The sequence below is a fragment of the Cygnus atratus genome, chromosome 20 (genome assembly GCF_013377495.2).
Source record: "Cygnus atratus isolate AKBS03 ecotype Queensland, Australia chromosome 20, CAtr_DNAZoo_HiC_assembly, whole genome shotgun sequence".
NCBI lineage: Eukaryota > Metazoa > Chordata > Aves > Anseriformes > Anatidae > Cygnus > Cygnus atratus.
The window spans coordinates 1,439,979-1,461,595 of NC_066381.1; the positions used below are offsets into that span (position 1 = coordinate 1,439,979).

At 44.2% G+C, this 21,617-nt stretch overlaps 1 protein-coding gene across 1 annotated transcript in view; it reads right to left on the reverse strand.

The window, feature by feature from the left end:
• The window catches only part of GALNT17 (polypeptide N-acetylgalactosaminyltransferase 17), a 205,417-nt gene that overhangs the window by 57,875 nt on the left and 125,925 nt on the right, over positions 1–21,617 (reverse strand). Inside the window, exon 6 of the mRNA XM_035559105.1 lies at positions 14,628–14,745. Coding sequence (XP_035414998.1) covers positions 14,628–14,745 — 118 coding nt within the window. The remainder of the gene's footprint in view (positions 1–14,627; positions 14,746–21,617) is intronic.

A 21,617-nucleotide genomic window follows, 5' to 3' on the forward strand; every position in this document is an offset into this window, starting at 1 on the left:
AATGATAATCGCTGAACAACTGTTTGCTCCTCTACTGTAATCTAAGTAGACAACATAACTCTTGTAAAAGACATGATAAGACATTCTTCCATGTATTTGACAAAAGCAGCAGATGATATAAATGAACAGTTTTGAAAGGCTTTCAAAATGGTTCACTTGGCTGATTTTTGATTGTCAGCAAAAATTACCATTAAAATGTACCATAAAAAGCTCTGTATTCCTGCAATTTGTACAAATCTGAGTAACTGAGACCTCCTAAGAAGTGATTATTAAGAAAACAAACCTGTCTAATTACTAAGTCTTTCATATTTTGAACCTTTTGCTCCATGGCCTCAGAAGCACAGGGAGATGGGCCATCAGACAACACTGGGGCACACACGGAGGTTCAGCTAACCCTTGGCCAACAAGTCAAGTCCAAGTAAAGCAGATAAGATCAGTAAGATACATGCTTGTTATTAACATGAAGCAGCAGGGAAGTGATGCCACAGCTCCGACAGGCTGGGCAGCGAGCAGAGGCAGTGCCTGACACCACGGCATGTGAACGGTGCCAGTGCCAGGCACTGGTTCCTCCCGGTGTAGGCAGCAGAAATGCAGGAAAACTGCCAGGTCTTTGGTGGCTGTGATGACCTTGGACTAGAAATGAGGCTGCAACCCTGTGATAACGTGGGTTGCAAGAGCTGTGAAGGGGGGTTGGGATGGACAGTGTGGCTGGTCACCCTTCTGGGTGCCCCAGCTAAATCTGCTGGTCTTGGCACCGTGGCCACAGATTGTGCCCTGCCTGTGGCTTTGGGTATGGCTGCAAAAGGCTTGGGGGCTGTCAGGATAATTCAGTGCAAGAGCTGGCTGAAAGGTCAGAAAGCTCTACCTTTTTTTCCAGCTCTGGGTTTTTCAGATTGTGTGTAATGGAGACATCTGTGATGGCCATTAAAGCAGGCGAGAGAGGAACCCCTGGGGCAGGAAGAATGTGTCATCTCCTCTGACTCACTACCTCTAAGCACCCACTGGAGATGCCACAGGAGCAAGCACAGATGAACAGAAAACAAAGCTTGCCAGAATCTGAGTTCACCAGGATGGTGAGATGTTACAGGAGCTGGCTGAGCAGAAACCAAAGCTACAGGAATGTTTTTTATGTTCACAGCCAAAACCCAGGGACTGGCTCCCAATCCTGGAAAAATCCAGGGAGGAACATAAGCCTTTTGCAGACCCAGACCAAGTTTCAAGCACAAATGGCTAAAGCTAACGTTTTCAATAGAAAACAGATGTAATTCTGTACATTTTTACAGTTTAAACCCCAAAATCCCAGGAAGGAGAGAGGAAACAATTCACTCCTGAATGCAGACCCTTTGCATTTGTTTGTAACTCTACAGCTGCAACGCCAACTAAAGCAGACCAGAGTGATGGTGGACAGCTGATCCTCAGGTTTGGTTTGTATCTGGTCTCCCGGATTTCATGGCTGCTTGCAGAGGACTGGGGAGAGGGGTATGTGTCCCACCAGCAGAGAGGACCCATGGAAAATATCAGGGGGATGTTCCAAACCCAGGATTCAGACCATTTCTCTCCATCCATTCTCTCAGATCTGCAGGGACAAAACGGGCAGACACCAGGGACAAACAGAGCACTTAACACAGCGGTTAAGAGACACTTCTGTACTACAGGATCCCATAAGCAACAGGAGAATATTGAAAGGTACCCAGGTGGGTGGCTTGGCATCTCTAGATGGAAAAGACCATACAGTAAGGATTTTCATTACCAGTTAACCTATTTGCCAGCAACATTTATGTTAGCACTTCTGAAGCACTTTAAGTTACTGCCTCTACCCTCAGTCCTGGCTCACCTGGCTGGAAATTAATCCAGCCTAGATCCTTCATTTGGAAGGTAAACAAAATGCATCCTCAGAAGCAGTTATAAAAACACTGATAAGCCCTTGACACAATCAATATCTGAATGACACCAAAGCAACAAACAAGATAAAAGATATAGTGGAGGCAGGCTGCTACGCTCCGTGGCTCAGCAATGAGACTAGCGCCCTTCCTGCTCCTGCAGAGAGGTACCCACCTTCCACTGTTTGCAGATGGGCAAAAGGCTGGGCAAAGACCTGAAATACTGAAGGGCTGGCGTACCAGGAGCATCCCCAGCACCCCTCCTCACATTGAAGCACCCGATGTCCTGGCAGCTGGCACCCTGGGGACAGGAAGGACCATTTTCCTTCTAAAGAAAACACTTGGCAGGCCAGTGTGGGAGACCTTGTTATGTGCTGCTCCAGGCATTGCTATCACCTTCAGACTTGGAAAAGCTGAGCTATAGACTTAGAACTCCTATTTTGTCATTAAGTTAGATATATTTAGTCCAAATGTGAATTCATCTCTAATTTTCCCCCTCTGTTTAACTCTATGGCTTTGACAGAATGAAATACCCATTCTGTGAAAATAAACTTGGGTTCTTTGTGCCTGAGGCAGATCTAGACTGTTATCTCCTCTATGGGATTACATTTGAATTCTTCATTATAAACTGCATTATTTGCAGTGGTTTCTGCAGCGCTAGGAAATTCTGATTCTTTCTCTTTTTGGTCCTAGCGCTGAGCTTTAAGGCACAGATCTGATACTGAGGAACTACAGTCAGCACAAAGAAGTATTTCTCCATAAAGTAAAAATGCAAAAGAAAGGGATCTTGGCTTGATTGATGCCACTTCATTTGCATATGCCCACTAGCAGTATTTTGGTTAATTAATACATATTTCGTGTCTGTAGATGAATATGAAACAATAGTTTTGTTACTGCAGCTTTAGATATAAATTTATTCAATGAACAGGTTAGTTTACTTCCCAGCGTCTTCTTCCAGTATCTTCTGTGCAAATAGGATATAATAACTCTCTAGAAGGTGGTGACACATGACAAAATCCAAGAAGGATGCACTTATATTTTAAAGCTAGATGAGTTAATTAGCTCGTAAAATGAAAGAATTGTTTGGAGGGCAAAAAAATAAATGATGAGGAAAAAAACACTTTCCTCCAATAAAATAAGGCTGCATATTTCATTTTGCAAATATTAACCCTTATGGCTCAAGTTCAACTCTAGAAAGTCCCAATCCAGAAATGCACTTTAGAAGCACTTACATTTAAGCAGGAGCAATAATGCCATAGGAATTAAGAGGTCTTCCCAGGTCTTTAAAAGTTAAGTGTTTTGCTGGATCACAGCCTGGGTAGTCAAAGGTGGAATTTCATTTTACTCCATGATTGGCCTCACCAGCTTCCTGTACTGGCTGCTTCTAAACAGTTCAGGGAGAAACTGGATGCTGAAAGAATTGCTAAAATCCCTAGTGCAGAAAAAAAAAAAACACAAATATATACCTTTGTTCCATGGGATCTCATACCTCAGTGACTGAGTTCTTATGCAAAGCCAAGGAAGCTTTGGTCAAACACCTGAACCCTAAAAGAATTTGAGGATGGGATTTGGCTGACAGCTTAATACCAGCTTGCAGTGTGGAGGTCAAGCTGCGACGCTTTCCATTGCCCTTGGACTCCTGCGAAAACCCTGAAGTCAAGGAGACAAATGAAAACTGTGTGCAGTGTTACTGGGGTCAACTACCCTTTAGGCATTACGGCAGCACTGCATCACAGTGATTAGATCATCTATGAGGCAATTGTCTTGCTATGAATAATAAATACACCACGGGGAAGCCAGAAAGTTCACTGCTGTGATAGTATTCACTTTACAGGGAGCTCTGACTGTGAATGCTGTTCAAAATGAGTCCCACAGAGCACCACCTCTGCAGTTTCCATTGAGCATCACAAGGACACACCAGACTGAAGGATAAATGCACTGGGAAACATAAATCATGTCTGGTTATTTCCACTGTTACTCTCAGTGATGCACAGGACAAGTCTCAAGCGATAGCACATCAAGAGATGTGCATCCAGCACCAGCTTCTTGCTTGTCACAAGAGGAAAGAGAAGATTTTCTCGAATGACTGAAGGAGATAAATGATTAGTTCTCACTGAATTTTTCTGGGAATTTTGCATCCCCATTCCCCCACCACATTGATGCAGTCACTCAAGCCTGCAGGAACTGAAAAAGCAGCAGGAAAAACTAAACCAACCGATCTGAGCAGATGACCAAACAAGCTGATCATTCTCACCATTGTCATTAATGCTGGCAGAGCCCAAAGACATCAACATCTTTTTCCAACACAAGACAATGCAATTCCTACCCCAGTCAAGCTTCACACATATAAGAGCTAACTTGAATATGGTAAAACAAGCAAAGGAAGCTCGAGTATATGGGATTTTTTCTGAGCAAAGCAAGCCATTGGCTGGATACAACACAATGGGCCAGAGGCAGAGATCTTCCAGGGCTTTCTGCAAAGCTCTGGAGCTGGGCATGATCGTGTACCAAGTGTTACCATCCCTATTAAGTGTTTTACATCTGCTTTGTACTCTCTGCTTGCTGGAGCTTGTGACAGCACAGCAGCAAATCCTACCCAGTAACACCGAAAAGCAAAAGGTCAGGAGGCAGGTGACTGGCATACGAACATGCTGGGCTGAATTTCTTGGAGAAACAGGTGACTAACATGGAAAAATCCATCAAACCTGGCCAAAAGCTGACATAAGAAAACGATATAAAGCAATCCCAAAGACTAGGATACCGACCTCAAATGGATTTGGATGTTCAAGGGGGAGTCCAGGAGGACACACAGGGTCTTCCAGCAAAATTGGGATGTTTCAAGTACACTTGCAGGAGGCTGGGGAGTTCCCGGTACAGAGGGCTTCCTTAATTTGGGAAAGAAGCTGGCATTGCTACAGGGCTAGGGCAACACTTGGTCATTTATGCCACTGTTGTCGCTATTATCTTCTGCTGATTCAGCAGAGCCGGGACTGACGCACACACGGAAATGCAGAGCAGTCTCCATTCCTTGCCATCACCCATCAGGTTGTCAGCTGCCTTCCAGCTGCGCTTTGTGTCTCTGAGGAGCCCAGATGAACATGAAATATGGCTGGAACTGCTCTCGGAGCCGAGACTGCAACTGCAGCAGGGGCTCTCGGAAAACAGCCTCTTTGTTTGTAAAAACAATCAGGTTTGACCTGGAAGTCCTTGAGACAGGATGACTGCAAAGCCTTACGGAGACACTGAACACACTAAAAGCTGGTCAGGAACTTCTAACTACAAGCTTTTTGGCTGAAAATCACAAGAGTGTAACAGCAGCGATAACATTTTCAACAGGAACAATCCTCAGGCCTAGGAGAAACCTGTAATCAGTGGAGAGAGAGCCTTATCCTTGGGGAAAGAAAACAAAACCAAAGCACAGTGATGACAAGACTGGGTCGCTCCAAGGTCTGACGCTACCACCTCACCAGAGACTGGTGAGAGTAATAAAATCAACTCCATGGCTCTGGATGAGGTAGGAAAGAGACCAGGGTGTCCCACAGTCCCAGAAAGTGCATCACAAGTCAGGCTTTCTCATAAGAAAGGACAGACAAAAAGAAAAAAAATAACCTTGCCTTTGCACTCATGATGAACAGGGAGCTTTCTGAAAGCTTTATGAATATAATGGAATGAAAAAAAAAAACATTTCTCATCTCAGTTTAATATGAGCCTCATTTATTGGCATGTAATTTCATGTCAAATTTTCTCTTGGCATTTCCCAAGCATGCTTTTTGTGAAAAGACAAAGTTCAGTTTGGCTTGGAGTTGGTTTTTAGGAAGAGATGAGCCTGCTTTTTGTTTTATAGGGTAATTTATACCCCAGACATCGTAGGCACATGCACAGAGTAAATGTGCTGCTGCTCACCTTGTATAGCAATGAGTGAAAGGAGAAAGCGGATTTCAGACAGTTATTGTTTCAAGCACCCAGAAATACTTAAAGGACAGTTGTTCTCCAGGGAGCGATGTTAAAAAACTGGCTTTCAGGGGGTCCAACTTTGCTGCATCTCAGCAATTCCTGAGTGAATTGCAGCCACCGGGCGCCCAGCGCCAGGACTGCTCTGGCTCATGCATCATCCCCCACATTAATGAGGGCTCAGTGCTGGAAACGTGACCACAGCCAGGGAAGGGAGGATGGGAAGGGATGTCCCAGGCTGCTTCCACTCAGCAGGGCCCAGAAGGCTCATAAAGAAGCAACCCAACGCACCTTGTGGTACAGAGGAGAATATGTCAGTTTAAATGGTAAGGGAATCCTTTTTTAGCTCTCATGCCCATTGCTGATGGAGGAGTTAAGTTTCTGTGCAAGAACAGAAGGTGAAATCAAAAACACGATTATGCCAAGCCTGATGGCTTCACCTATGCCAACCCTGTTACCTCCCAGACACAACACCCGACAATGACTGCCAACAAGCCCCTGGGTCACGCAGTCATTAAAACGCCTGATGATGTGATGAATACCCGAAAGGTGCAACCTGGATCCCATATTTCAGAGTGTCCCTGCCCAGCCAGCCAATGCATCACTCCTGTTACAGGAAAGTGGGGTCGCACTGTGATGCAGGTACTGCTCCATGCCTAGAGGGGTTCCGGTGTCCCCACACAGAATATTGAGGGAATGTGGCCAGGAATGGATGCACCCCTTGAGCAACAAGCAGGAAAGAGTGAAAATACAGACTGAGAGCGAATGCAGCATGTGATGGAAAAAATCAACCTGTCTTTGAGGTACTGGAGGTGTCTGATGACCCCAGCCTGGACGTGGGCAGGGCTGTGAGCACCTGGGCTTGAGGAGCTCCTGGAGCAACCTCACCAGACAACATCTGTTACAAGAAATCCCGTTACAATAAATTCCGTGGAAGAAACAACATTGGAAGGCTCTGCTCAAGAGGAGCCGAGTGGGGCCAAAGACGAGCACCTCTGAGCCCCTCCCAGAAGCACGAATAACCCACACTGCTGGGCTCTGTGAACCTCCGCAGCCCCTTTAGCCACTGTGGTGCTGTGCCTGCTCTTCACATCTGCTTTTCCCTGCCCAGGCCCAGGACGGACAGGGTGGACTCCAACTCCAGCCCAGTGTGTTAAACCAAGGTCTGGCAGATCTCTAACTACTGCTTGCCAAAGGCACACATTGATCCTGTGAAAAATCAGTAAATAGCTGACATCTGCCTGTTTCAAGTGAAGATAAGGCATGGCTGAGTCCTAAAATGGGTTTCTTCATCCACCAGTGAATCTCAACCACAATACACAGCCTATTGCCCACAAAGAGTTATCATCTTTCCCAGCAAAGATGATCGGTGTCTTCCTGGCCTAAAAACCAACTTGTCAGTAAAAATCTAGAATCAACTGAGGTGAAAACAGCGGTCCCTTCCCCCTCCTCTACCTTTCTCCGTCTGTCAGTGGGTAACAGGCAGGGATGACAAATCATTTTCTATCAAGAGGAAAGAGAGAGACAGGAGCTCTGTGGCTGCCTGCCTGTAATTTCCCTTCCCAAGGAGGGATAGCTATAAAGCGCCCAGGCGCTGCGGCTGCCAGAGCAGAGCTCCTCCCCGGCTCCCGGTGCAGAGGGTTATAGCCTGTTTAGAAAATAATCAAAATATGGCTCCATTTCCATGGAGATAGCTTTGATGAAAAGTATTTTACCAGTTTGGAAAACTACACCGGAGCTTTTTATAAAGCATTTTCAAGCACCAACAGTAAATACTGAGCTGACAACTAAAATGCCAAACATAGGATCTGAAGTCATACTTGTACTGATTTCTGCTCTTAAAATAAATGCATGCAGTGATTGGATATTGTTCAATAGTGGAAATATTTCTTCCAACCACACAACAACCACTCTGAAGAGCAAAATCAACTTCCCTAGCAGAGATACAGGTACAAATAAACAGACTGTGGCCATACACAAAGGTAATGTATTGCTGCTATATTGCTATTTCTGAAGCTACATTTCTAAGACCTTTACCAAGGTCAGTTCTACTCTGCCTCTTACTTTGTTCCAAGTTAACTCGATTTTCATTCGGAAAGAGCCTTAAGCCCCAATTTCTAAGTGGATTTCAGTGCCTGACTGATAAAGTACTTTTTAAAAGCTAGTCTTAAGTTCATATTGTTGGCGGGTTTGGTTTTTTCTCTCTCTCTGTGTTTCTTCTTTAAACGCTTCCTACACTGCAGGAGTCTCTGGGGTCTTGGAAAGCCATAGGCAGATCTGTGATAGCCTGCATCAAACCGTTCTGCCACGGCTGCTCCAAGCCACAGAGAGGCTTTTTTGTGCTTAGAAACCTAGAAACCAAGGCAGGAAACACAATCCAACTCCACGCTCAGCTTCATCGTGCAGACCAGGCTGGGCCAACCATAGCTCCTATGTCTGTAAAACAAAACTTCCCCTGCCTTAGATGCCCCTTCCCATTACTCTCACCGAGGTTTAGCCCCCCGTCCCCTCCCCCCCCCCCCCCCCCCCCTCCCCCCCTTTTCAAACCAGGTCCTGCCCTAGTTCCAAGATCTCCTACCCTTGTAGGTGAGCCTGGAGCTTCGTCCCCCTCCCCTCCTGCCAAAGGCCCCACCTGAGCATCCCCCCACTACGGGTGCTTCATCTGCACTATCTGCATCCAACCAACGTCGTGAAGTTCATAGTTCCTCAGCAGCAATCCTCAGGGATTTCAGAAGAGGGGATATTTGAGCAGTACATCCCCCCCACGTAGGCAACTGATAGCTGGTGATTTTACCCCAAAGCATTCCACTAGTCACAGGGACGTCCTCTCTCCTTGCACCCAGAAACGCGAGTCCGCTGACGTGCCAACACCTCCCGTAACCCACCACAAATAAAGCCTGGGAGGCATCTTGCAGCAAACCCTACCTGAAAGTCCTTCCCTCAGAAGTCTGGGCCAATTTGTCCCCACACTTTCCAAAAATACCATTCACTGCCACGTGTATAATTTCATGACTAATTCAGCCTCAGCAAAGGTAGGTGCAGACAGGGGAAAAAAAGCCCTGCACATCATGAGCAACTTGATTCAACCCTAACTACTGCATCTTAGCAAACCCTCACAAGCCTAATAAAGCCTTATGAATAAATTACATGCTTTTCAGCCTCCTATTTTTCAAAGAGATAACAAACGTAACCATGTACCAGCACAGATCTGCCAGATCCCACCAAGCACTGCATCCCGCAAGCCTCACGCAGTGGCTGGTGAAGCCAGCAGACGTGACAGGCACCGGAGAAACGCTGTAATTCACACCCATGCTGATGGACAGGGCGGTGAAAAAAGGATTTCAGGTGCTGCCTACCACCAGTTATCTCTGTCTGCACCCAGGCTTTAATATATTAATCAGAAGAACTGAAAGAAGAGGCATTTGAAGATGATCAAAGAAAAAGCCCCAGCAAAACGCATTTGGAATGACAGCAGTAGCACACATCGCAGAGTCAATACATGACACCTGATATTGGTTGTCTGTGTGTTTGGTTGGTGTTATACAAATAAATTCTACCCTAACCGGGAATAGTTTTTACACTTTGATGACAGGCAATAACAATTTCAATATTAGGTTTGTGCAAGTAAAAACCTACCCAAATATCCATCCTTTTATGTGCTCTCCATTACACTCACATCTACCACTCTCCATTTCAGGGATCTGCACAATATCAGAGAAAGATGTGGGGGGCCTGTGTTCCCAGTCAGGCTGGGAAAGTAAGCCTGTTCTCAAATATTTAATTAAAAAAAAAAAAAAAAAGTCAAAGCTGCTTTCTCCCGACTCAGGGCCCTGCCCTGACATCCTTCCTCTGCTCCCACCCGCCATTCCATGGGGGAAATTTCCTGCCTCCCATAAGGCTGGGTACAGGTTGCCCTTCCTCCACACGTCATCCCAGACCCCACAAAGCCATGGATGCCAGAAGAAATGCTTGCTCTAAATATCCTACCTTCATTCTTCATAACAAAAAGATGTAACATAACATTATGGAAAATGTATGCAGGAAAAGAAGGATTTGATTTTCTGAATGCAAGAAGAGTCAAGCTCCCTTGTGCAGTCTAAATATAACTATTTGGTGGCTTTTTTTTTTTTTCATCTGAGGGCCTGACCCTCTCAACATTTCAACATATGAATAATTGTACTTGTATAAACAAAATGGGCTCCTTCATGGATGAAATGCACACAAGAGATTTGTACCATTAAGATGTTATTTCATCTATTTTAAGGGTTTCTGAAAGACCAAAGGGTGCACAGGCACGGTACCCTCTGGGAGAGGATCAATGTCACTGCCAGTGCAATGAGGTTACTTACGTGCCTGAGCAGCTGCAGGATGAGAGTCTGATTATTAAAGAAATCACCAATAACAACAAAATGCTCAGTGCCCTCACTGCTCCCATTTGCTTCCCCAAGCTCAATATTTCCAGCCCTTACAGCTACACACTCTGCCTGCTCCATAGACGCAACTGTTGGCTTGGTGGCACCAGGAGAATGGTCTGATGAAGGTAGATGACAAATCTGGGGGAAAAAAATCTGGGATACAAGGGGGCACAATGTTCTCCTCTAGAACGGTTTTTAAAGACCCAACCCAAACTTCAGACAATTTAACATTCGTAATAAAACATGGCTTGAGTCAGTCATTAAACCTCAAAGGGATCCCTGAATTGTGCTTTTCTTAATGAATTCAATAATCGATTCTTACTACACAAATAAGGTGTGGGATGGATCAGCTAATAAGCATTCTCAGTTAATTGCTTTCTTCAAGTGACAATTCGTACAAATGATACCATCAAAGGAGTAATAATATCCTTATTGATTAAATTAATCTCTAAAAGACAACTCAAATGAGTTTAATTAGCAATGCATGACAGTAGCACAAAATCCTCTGAAAACAACCTTGTAACCCATCCCAGACTTCGAAATCATGGCAACAGTCACGCAATAGCCTTTTGCATCTTTATTCAAATAGACACGTGCAATTTTACGGAGCATCTTTAGCAAATGTCTGTGACCAACCATGAAAATCCACGAAACCCTCTGTGCAGAGAAAAAGCGTGACATGCCGCAAAAGCCGTCTTCCTCCTTAGTCACACAGTCACTAAAAGCCAGAGCCACAAATGGGTTTAAAATAAAATAAAAACTTCTGATGAAAGGAGCAGAAACTGTCAGAGAAGTGCCAAAATTCACAGATGGAGTTGTGGGGACCTTGAGCAGCATCAGCACTTTCAAGCCACGGGAATTGAGTACTGGATTCATAAAATCAGAGGAGAAATCTGCTCAGTACAGCAATGGGTTAACAAAGGTGGATGAAAGCTTGTTCAGGGAGAGCAGGCTGGTATTTCTGAGCCCAAGAGAAGGAGGTGGGCCTGGAGCAGGGGACAGGTCCACAGTACCCGCGTGCTCCCAGGACGGGTGATGGGAGCTCGGCGAGCCCCGGCAAAATGTGCTTCTATGGTAAGACCAAGAGCAGGTCAGTCAGCAGGGCCATGGCAATTTTTCAAGAGATGTTTGTGTTTTTTAGCCCCTTCTGAACAGAAGTGAGAGTGCATGAAAGCTACAGACGCCTTGCACCAGGAAACAAGAGTTTTATCTTCCGCCAATGCAATTGGGAGACTCAGTCCCAAGTGCCAAGTCCCTACCACACTGAAATTTCAAAAAGTTAAAAGCCAGTGCACTACCATGAGATGCAGTCTTCATACACCGAGGCTCCAGCAGCTGTACGAGCACCGGTGCCTGGTCACCAGCTCGGCACGAGGACAAGATTTCCGCAAACGCTTTGCCGTGGGGAGTTATGAACTCAGGAACAGGCTGATCAAACGCTTGGTCCTTGTGGCTGTCACTGCAATAAGACCGATCCAGCACTGTTATAATTTGATTGCAAGGCACATTTTGGAAAAAGAAAATGCATTGAAAATCTCTCTGTTGAAATATTAGCCTACACTGCCTTGCTTAGCAAACACTTCTGCGCTCTCTGCCAAGAAAAAGGGAATTAGAGTCGATTCTGCCTCAGGAAGTGAAGTAGTGGACATCAGGGACAAGAGGAGGAGAATAAGCACAACCTTCTGGAGACACTCCAGTGTGATAAAAGAAAATACAATAATACAAAGAACATGTTCCCCTTGTCAGGGCCAAAGCTACCCCATGAGCAGAACAAGAATTTGCCTAGGGCAACAACACGCTTAATGGCTTTATTATTATTATTATCTGAGCAACCCAAGGACGCTCCCCGGCATGTAAGGGAGAGCAGCAAGCCCCGAGCTACCTTGAGAATGTGAGTAATAGGGTTTTGTTTTTCTAAGTGGCTCATGTAGAAATATTCTCATTGAGCTGACTGAAATCAGCAACCAAAAGAAGCACATGGCCCATATATTTCACTATATGTAGATACCTACAGCTTATTTTAGAATATGCAAAGCATATTTACAAAATGAGTGTCTTGCTTAGCATACGGTTGGGCCATCCTTCTAGGTTAGGACCGCCCAACCTCCTCAGTTATTTATTTCAGTTTGTTATTCAGATTACTTACCTTTAATTTTACTGTAATACAGCTGGCTTGTGTTTTTGCCTGAAACGCTGTAATTTTTCAATTTTGTTCTCATAGCCTCAATGGGTTTATTATCTCATTTTTTGTTCTTTGAGCATCTTTTGTAATACAAGAATATTATGTTTTTAAAATGCCACATGATTCTCAGAATAGAATTTGTATCACCATCAAAAGGAAAATAAATATTTTCTGTAAATATTTTCATCTAAGAATCACTAAAACAAACCAGGAACCACTGAACTGCTTTTCCAACTACAGCCAACTATTAAACAGCCAAAACAAACAAACAGAAAAGCACAAAAAGCCTCAATACTGCATGAATAATTTTTTTTAAAGGTTCCATCTGAATATAAAGAGTCCCATGTTACCGGTAACGTGAGATGGCTGCTAGAGAGCCAGCCATGGCAAGTTGCAAGCTTGTGAGGAAGGGCTAGCAGCTTGTGTACAACAGGACTATTAGAAACAGATAAATCCATCTGAGACCTGACATCTGTTTGAATTTGTAATGATTCTTTCCTTATACAACCAACAACTAGCCTTGGGTAAACTATAACTGAAATCTTACTGTAAAGAGGAACTTGAAATATCTGGCAATCTTAAATACACCATCTACAGAATGCTCCCTCCATATGAGCTACCTGACCTACCTACACAATGGCCAACACTTATTAATGCATGTGAAATGGGACAGAGCTCTTGGTTGCCCACATAAGACACTTGCACTGAGATGGATTTGCATAGCTCAGGAATCTTTGAAAATCTACTGTTTAAACAGCCTTACAAGGTAGAATTCCTAGGTACTTCAGGTGTCAAAACCACCAATGTTTTTAAAGCCTTGACCAGAACACACAACACATGGGTGTGCAAACAGCAGTGAAACATACGGGTTGGGAACAGAAGCCTGGAAGAGTCACTGGGGGAAGAGAGGGATTATCTTTTTCCAAAAGGATGTTTATTACATATTTCTTCTAAAAAGTTCAGCATGTGAAAAAGAAGAAGACATATGTTCATCAGTTGTCCCTGAGATATCCATCTTATTTTTCTAGTTAAGAAGCCAATCTTCCATGAAATTCCCCCAAAACCTAACAGATGGGTTGAATTACTAATTGTGAGAAGGCTAGTTCCACAATGATGATATTAAAAAAATCCCATAGACAAACAAATAAGAATAGTCACAAGAGAAGCTTTGTTTGGAGCTGGATCTCTCCAGACCCAGGAAGCAAGCTGCATGATGATGTACAATAATTACTTCATAAGGGGAAGAGCTATGTGGCATATTTAAAGCCTTTAATTTCTATTCCCTTGTTTAAATGAGATTATTGCTCCCTGTAGCCAATAACAATAGATTTTTAAAGTTTCTTTTGATTTGCCAGCAAAGCAAATATCCTTTGGTAAATCTATGAACTGAACAATGATTTTTCATTTTTACACCACCACAGTCAATTCAATTTTCCAGCTATAAGTCTCAAGTCTCTCCCTATCAGCTTGTTAACGTACAAGTGCTGTACTCTAAACCATGCCTGGAAAAATCTCCATAGGCTTTGCCATCCCATGTTGCTTCTGAACATTGAATTCATTGCTTATGAATCACTTCACTGTATGTAAACACTAAAATCGCTAAACCACATCTAATACTGTACATAGTAATCAAGTGATGTTGTCACAGTAGATGCCGTAACGATGAACGTCTGTATGGATTTACTGAGACAGCTCTGAAAACGTGGCTATTAACGTTTCACTTTTAAAAGCACATTTTGCCTGTTTATGAACATATTTTATTTGCAGCTGTGAAATACCTGTAAAATATTTTCAGGCATCTTGTCTTCTTGAGATACTCACAAGAGTCCCACCAGCCTCCCTAAGACTGTTCTTGTGACAAAATAGGACCATCTTTTTCCTGATATTTAAGAGAACTATAACTTAGAGTAACCAATGTGACAGCTTGACTGGGGCCTGTTTGTGTTAGCATGCCATTTCATCTCAGTAGCTTTTTGCATGAAGTCACACAGATAAGCATCCCAGGAAAAAAAATAAATAAATTGCACTCACCCCTAAAACCAAATCATATTCCCCTTTAAATTTAAAATGCTATAAATCAAGTCAATGCTCAGTTCCCCTGAAGCGTTCTAGCAACTGTTTATGTTAACTTGTTAAAGCGTTGCTTTTGATTCCTTAAATAATGCTGGGTACATTTTTTCTCGCAGGTGTATGACAAACCTTGATGCCGAGCTCTATGTTCTCTCCTCCATACACATCCATGCCAGGATCGAGGAGCCCAATCTCTCCAAAGAACTTCCTGTGCACAACGAAGGAGCAACCAATCATCGCTGGTGTCCTGTATGAAAAGAAAAACAACAGAAATGGAACAGATTATTGACATTTTCTAATTTTTAGTGGACCAAGAGCTGATTTCTGCAAAGCTCTCGTTGGCTCCACATGTCCCCGACATCAGTGATCGCAGGGACTCTGCAGCAATGAGTGAGCTCTGTGCATTTGGAGACATTATCTCACCACTGCAATGAAATTGTCCAAAATGCAAGTTTGCTTCAATGTGTACAGAGTGGAGAAAGAGTTTTTCTCGGATTAAATTACTGAAAAGTCTTCAGGTCTTTGCTCTGTCACAAACATCTTGCCATGTCTGAGAGCAAGGGCACAACTTCTTTGGGTTTCCATTCGCCATATGTGAAGGAAATAAAATACTGGTATTTCCTTCCTCTTACTTTCTTCTAGCATGTCTAGTAACACAGTCAACTTCAGCACGGACACTAGTGTTTGTGAAATGAAGTTTCTACTTCAGATCTTTATAACGTATCATGAAGGAGTTGCCACCAGCTATCAACAAGAGTGACGCAGAAGCAAATTCTCCAAAAACTGAGGACAACTGTTTACAGAATCATTGCTGTGTCTTTTGCTCAGTTCCACTGCTATCTACGGTGCTCTAGGTTAGCATGAGGAAATTTTCACATTTACCCTGTGAACCCTCATGCCCTCCAGCTAACAGTGCTGCTCAGCCCTACCTCTGCAGGAGCAGCCCAAGCAAGGTAAGGAAAGCAAGTCAAGCAAGTCCAGCCAAGAAAAATAACAGAGGAAAATGAGAGCAGTACTACCAGTACTGATGACATCAGTGTAATAAGCAGAAAGACTGAGAGAAAACTCAGTGTCAGGGGTTAATTTATAATAACTATGCAATTTCAAGGACACAGTAGATGGCTGTGTTTACTAACCACCCCTGCTGTCGCATGCGCACGCACCGTCCCTCCCTTGTTACCTTGCAAAGCGCTCGTCAGATCTCCTTCTGATACAGCTTCCCAGAGATGAGGATGCTGTTCTGATTTCCACAAGCTGAGATCATGTTTGGGGTATTTTGTGAGCAGTTAAACACTTGTGACCCTCTCCATAAAATTACACTTTGCTACAGAGCATGGCACTGAACAAAACCGTATCATTATGCCCTTGCTGCCTTGGGATACGCTAATCTGTTGTGGTTATGGTATGTGGAGAGTTTACCACCTGGGATATTTTCTGTACTAAAATAGAAATATAAAAACCATTTGCCCCTTTAACCTGCTTTCATTTGAATCCATGCTGTCAGGATAAAAAACAAAGATCCACTTGAAGGGAGCAGCAGGGAGGAGATGATGAATTTTGCAGGTGAGCCATGCCAAGGTACTGCTGTTTTCTCAGGATCCTTCCTGCCTACCCTGAGCAAACAAAGCCCTGTGCAGGACAGGAGGGCCATCATCTCTGCAGCTCCTTGCTTGAAGACGCCCACCTTGTGCTACCTGGGGAACACTTCCAGGACTTAACACAAATGGTAGCCCACGTCTCTGGGAATCTCAGGCTACTTAGAAACGCATGCTTTCTGGAGGAAATTGGATTCTGAGGTAGAAACATGGCAACAGGATGGCATATTTTAATGACGGCCTCAAATTCCTGGCTCAAAGCACAGTTCATGGGTTGTCCACACTGTGGGGCACACTCAAGGCTGAACCAAGCACTTAGCGACCACAAAGGAGGAAAGTGCCCTCAGACCCACCCCTACGTGGGTTACGGATGGAGAGGATCAGACCCATGCTGCCCAATACGCCTGTAACTCCCACAGCAGCCTTTGGGGGACCCTGGTGCACACAGGTGGCTGCAGCATGCGATAACCCCGCAGGGGCCTTGCCACGGCTCCGCCAACAGCCAGCCACACTTGTCCCTGCGAAACCCCAGAGCTCCTCGGATGAAGAGTTCTAGCCACTTAAGTATTATTATTTATAGGCATTTTAATACTTTTGATAGACTGGTAGAACAGCTAAATGTTGTTGCCATATTAAATTAGTTAGCATCAGAATCCATTTGAGATGTTTTTTTTTCAATAGATTTCTTCCCTGACAGCCTGCTCGGCCTTCCCTCCAATAAGCGGTGTAATGTTTCATGGTTTGCTGCCACTCTAGTACTTAAGATTTCAATTCTATTGCTTTATTTGTAGCAAGTTAACTGCCATTAGCAGAAACAATTCTTTCTGAAATGATAACCACGTTAGAGATGCCAAATGTAATAGCTCCATCATCCTACATTACCTGCTGGAATTAAATAGAAACTAAGCGTCTCTGGTTTTACACTGAGCAGGAACAACCCAGCCTGTCCCCTCCATGGGGAACAGATGTGGTAGACCCAGGGACCTTTGACTTCTCCAGTCACACTGACAGGAAAAAAACCAAAGTTTTCAGCCAAATAAATCTGTATTTCTGACTCCATCATTTAGATCTCTGGGAGCTCACCACCAGGTGAGCAAGGTTTTCTGAACCGGATACCCCTCAACAGCCGTGCACGGGAGCTGTACCCCAGAGACCAGGCACCAGCCACAAAGCCTGACTCGGTAGGGATGGAGAGCCCCATGCTCTCACTGCGAGGGCATGCCACAGTCATTTAACAACAAAAATCTAACCTCTTGGCAAAAGCAAAACTGAGTGTGGTTTTTGTTTGTTTTTTAATCATTACAAATAAAATAATCTTATTTTTCAGTTACCCACAACACTTGAAAAGCCACCAGTTCCAGGAGCTGGCCATGCTGTTATCAGCTTCGTAAAGCACAAATTTAAAGGACTGTGAAAAAGAAGTTTCCCAAACTGTCCACTCCTGCCCTAGACTGCCACACAAGAATGGGTTTTTTTGTCATTATTTTGCAACACTCCTTCTCTTTGTAGACCAGATAGTCACTCATCCTTCCTAAAATGCTTACAGAAACAGCCTGATAGGGATTTTGCAACTTCACCTTCACATTTTCTTCTTCTTCATTTTCCTGCACACTCTGTTTTCAGCAAATGATAACCATGAAGCATGCAAAGCTGCGCTCCCGAGCGGATCTGAGATCCCTCAAGCAATACAAATTAAGTGCTACATTCTTCTTTGTAACAATGCCTCCATATTAAATAAATGAGGAATCATGCCGCGTTCAACAATTTAAATAAAAACACCATTTGATTTTGTAGTAAATCCTTCAAAAAGGTGGACGTTTACAATAATAGATAGCCCATCCACAATGAAATTATGGCCTGCAGACAAAGAGCTGATAAAGCCTCTTGTTCCTCTGCCCCTTAATTAAAAGTATTAACACAGTTTGTTTTTAAAAATCACACAGCTCAGCTCGGCTCAATGTATTTATTTGTCCCGATAGCTGTTTTTTCTTTAATGAGAAAGGAAAAGCAGAAATTGGCAGAAAAGGATGAACAGAGATGTTTAGCAGAATTATTGGTTTTGTATCCAAAAATCCACAGCGTTAGTTCCTTGCCGTTTTTTCTGTTGGCTCCTCTATACAGCAAGTGACAAAAGGTCAAGAAGAACAGCTTTTATGAAATATCCTCAGCATGAATCTCTAAATAAAGATGAAGAACATACAGGGGAAAACGTTTATCCTAGTCTATTAAGTTACTTTAATGGTCTTCCTTTCTTTAGTGCACAGTTACCATCTAATGATTAAAAAGTCTCAAGTAGATTGCTTCTTCAATTCAAGGAAATTAATTTTCCTACACAATTGGATTTTGCTTCCAATTTTATGCTAAAGCAAAAGTCATAAAATATGTAGAAAAAAGATATTAAAAAAATAATTAGTGGTCATACCCCTGAGTACAGGAAGACTGAGAACATGCTTTAAGAATTTGCTGGGGTGTCTGGTTTCCATTAAAGTGCCACTGTTTTTAATAAATATCATTCATGGAGCTGCTCTACCTTCAACAACACAATCCCATACCTTTAGGAGACACGGCACCACATGTAGCACATCTGCGATGGTACTTTACATGCCTAGAAAGATGTAATTTTTCATTAACGTCTCCCAAACTTGCCATTCCTCATTTAATGCACTAAACTCAAACATTTTCACTTGCATCTTGAGGTTTCAGACTTGTCCAAACTACGTACAATTTTCTTCTTCTGCACCTCCACGTTTCAGCTGGCGGTCAGTCACTGGTAGGATACAGCATCTCAGCAGGAAACACGAGGAGACCCTGAGCTTGTGGCCTGAACTTACCAGTTGAGGAGCATCAGCTCTGATCTCACCCCCAGTCCTGCACTGGATTTACACCTGATCCCACACTGACCACCCAACAGTCATCACATCTGCCTCAGGAGAGCTGAAAACAGACTCATAACATGTAGAAAATTTAAGTTAAATTATCAAATTTGGTGAAAGTAAGCACATAGCTTCCAATAGTAGCCTGCGAATTATTTCCCTGAGTACACCAGGGTTAAGGAGAACACGATTGTTACTTATTTTACATGGCAATCTGTGATAAAGCAATTTTCTTTTGGCCCCAGATGAAATTAAGAACCCAATTTTCAAACAAAAAAAGATTGTCGGCGCTGTGCACCTCTATGTTTCTTAATTTGCAGGATGGTGAATGTATTATAGAATAAAGACCAAGATGTATAACACAAAGGTTTATAGCAAGAGAATACGTGTGTGGAAATAAAATACAATGATGCGCCATTAAGAATCGACCCCTCTGGTCATAAAACCGAGTTGATCCCTTCAGCTCCCGTGTGCCCAACCTCCTGCCCATGGGCAGCAGAGCTCTGTGGGCAGAGGCCGTACAAAACTCTCTGCTCTGGCAGCGAACTGTGGCCTGGGGACTGTCCAGCCACGAGGTGACTACAGCCTGCAGCGACCCCAGCCCGCCAGGCGGCACTGGGCCCGGTCTGGATGCTGCGGGACCGTCAGGGGTGCTGGAGGAGCAGCATCTCTGCTGAGCGCCCCAAGTGCCACCCTGGGGCGTCCCCAGGCAACACGCCGGTCTCATGGGGACCTGCAATGTCTTACAGCAAGGTCACAGAGGAAAATTCTGGTCACTTGGGGCTGGGGAACAGTCAGAAATGGAAGAGAGGAACTGAATGAGTTAGAAGTGAATGGTAAAACAACAAGCCTGGCCTTCAGTCGCATTTGAGCTAGTGACTGTTCAAAACCCTTGGGAGCTGCCCTGGGGACGAGGGTGGTGAGACTGTGACAGGATGGGCTCGGGCACAGCCCAGCGCTGGACGTGACCCCGTTCTTCTCTGCAATGAGATCGCAGCAGAGCAGGACAGCTCCTCGTGTGGGAGAGGTGGTGGGGCCGGGCAGAACAAAACACAGGCCCAAAGGCAAACCTGGCCAGGCCTCTCCAGCGAGGGGCTGTCCCCTTCTGTCCCCAGCCTGGCCCAACCCCCCCCTACCATGCTTTGCTCTGCCTTCCCTGTCCTCAGAAAGGGCTCGGCCACTTCCAGGAGGCAACAGCAGGTACGAGGATGAGTGGAACTGTCCTCCCCAGCCTCCTCCTCGAAAGTACAACAGCCATGCAAAAGATCCAGTGCTCATCTCACCCCTTCCCCTTGCTCCATCTTCTCCAAAAAGCAAACACACAGGGCAGACGTGGCCTGCATGCCTGCTATAGAGCCAGCATTTGCTTTAACAATGAACTTCAGATAATTAATTCAAGAAGTTTGCAGTAATGGAGGTGCTGCAGTGCCAGGGCAGCTGCGGGAGGGGACCAACAACAGCGCACCAGCGCAAGGGCAAGATGCTGATCACAACAGCCCGAAAACCACTGTCACAGATGAAGTGCCTCTCCAAAGGAGAAATATATATTGTTTCTGCCTCCCATGGAGGGGCATCTAAGTGCAGATGCAGAGTCAGGCAGGAGCCAGGCTCTCAGCTTCCCTTCACTGCCTGTGTAATGGTGTGGGCAGATAAAAGCTGAATGTCTTTCAAGAGAACGCAATAAAATTTCTAGGAAGGAAAGACACTGTAGCCCACAGCAGCGTACCTTGCTTAGTATTATTCCCAGGATGGCATCTGCAATAGTTGTTTCTTGAATAATTCTAGCTTCCCTGCCCCAGTGACCTTGTTTAATTGTCTGTTTCGAATGGGTTTATTTTCCCACTGTTGCTAAGTACTACTGAATCTGTGAAACAAATTAAAAATAAGAGATACCACATAAAAGAGATGCTAGATTGAATGCCTTTCCTGAATTTATTGGAGATTAATACGGCTTTAACTTCTAATGACACAGAAGCTATGAAAACTCTGTATTTTTGAAAATATCTATTATGTCTACCATGTCTGTGACCTTGCTCAAGATACATCTGACTTTGTCGCTGTTGTATGCCTGCTCTGATTTCCACGTCAGGAAGTGACACACCCTGTGATCTCAGGCAAATCATTGAACTTCTCTGTACCTCATCTATCAGATGAGTATAATACCTACGAGGTCTTGAGAGAAAGCGTTTAATAAATCACTTTAGTGACTTCTGCATTCAAGTTGCTGAATTATCTACCGCTGTTGTTACACATGCTGGACTCCTCCCACATTTAAGCAATCTATGGTGAGAAAAGCACTGGTAGATAATAACCTTACAAGTAAGGAACTGTGCACACGTTTTTCTGCTTCAAGCCTTGCTTTAGGCCACCAGCAGCAACAAAAGCAGCATGCACACCCTGACCGTGCCCAAGGTGTGTTAAGATACAGCATGTGAGCATAAAGCAGATTACTATTACATGTCCAAGGCTCAGGACTGTAACTCAACTGTAGAATTTCCCCTGCAGGAGAAAAAAAAATGTTGCCAAGGTCATCATCTAAAAGCATTTTCCTTCCTTGCATATTTTGCAAAAAACAAGGATGTCCCAACACTTGATGTCACTGGATGCCTGCTGAACACCCACCTCCATGCTCCCATTTTCTCCAGCACTTT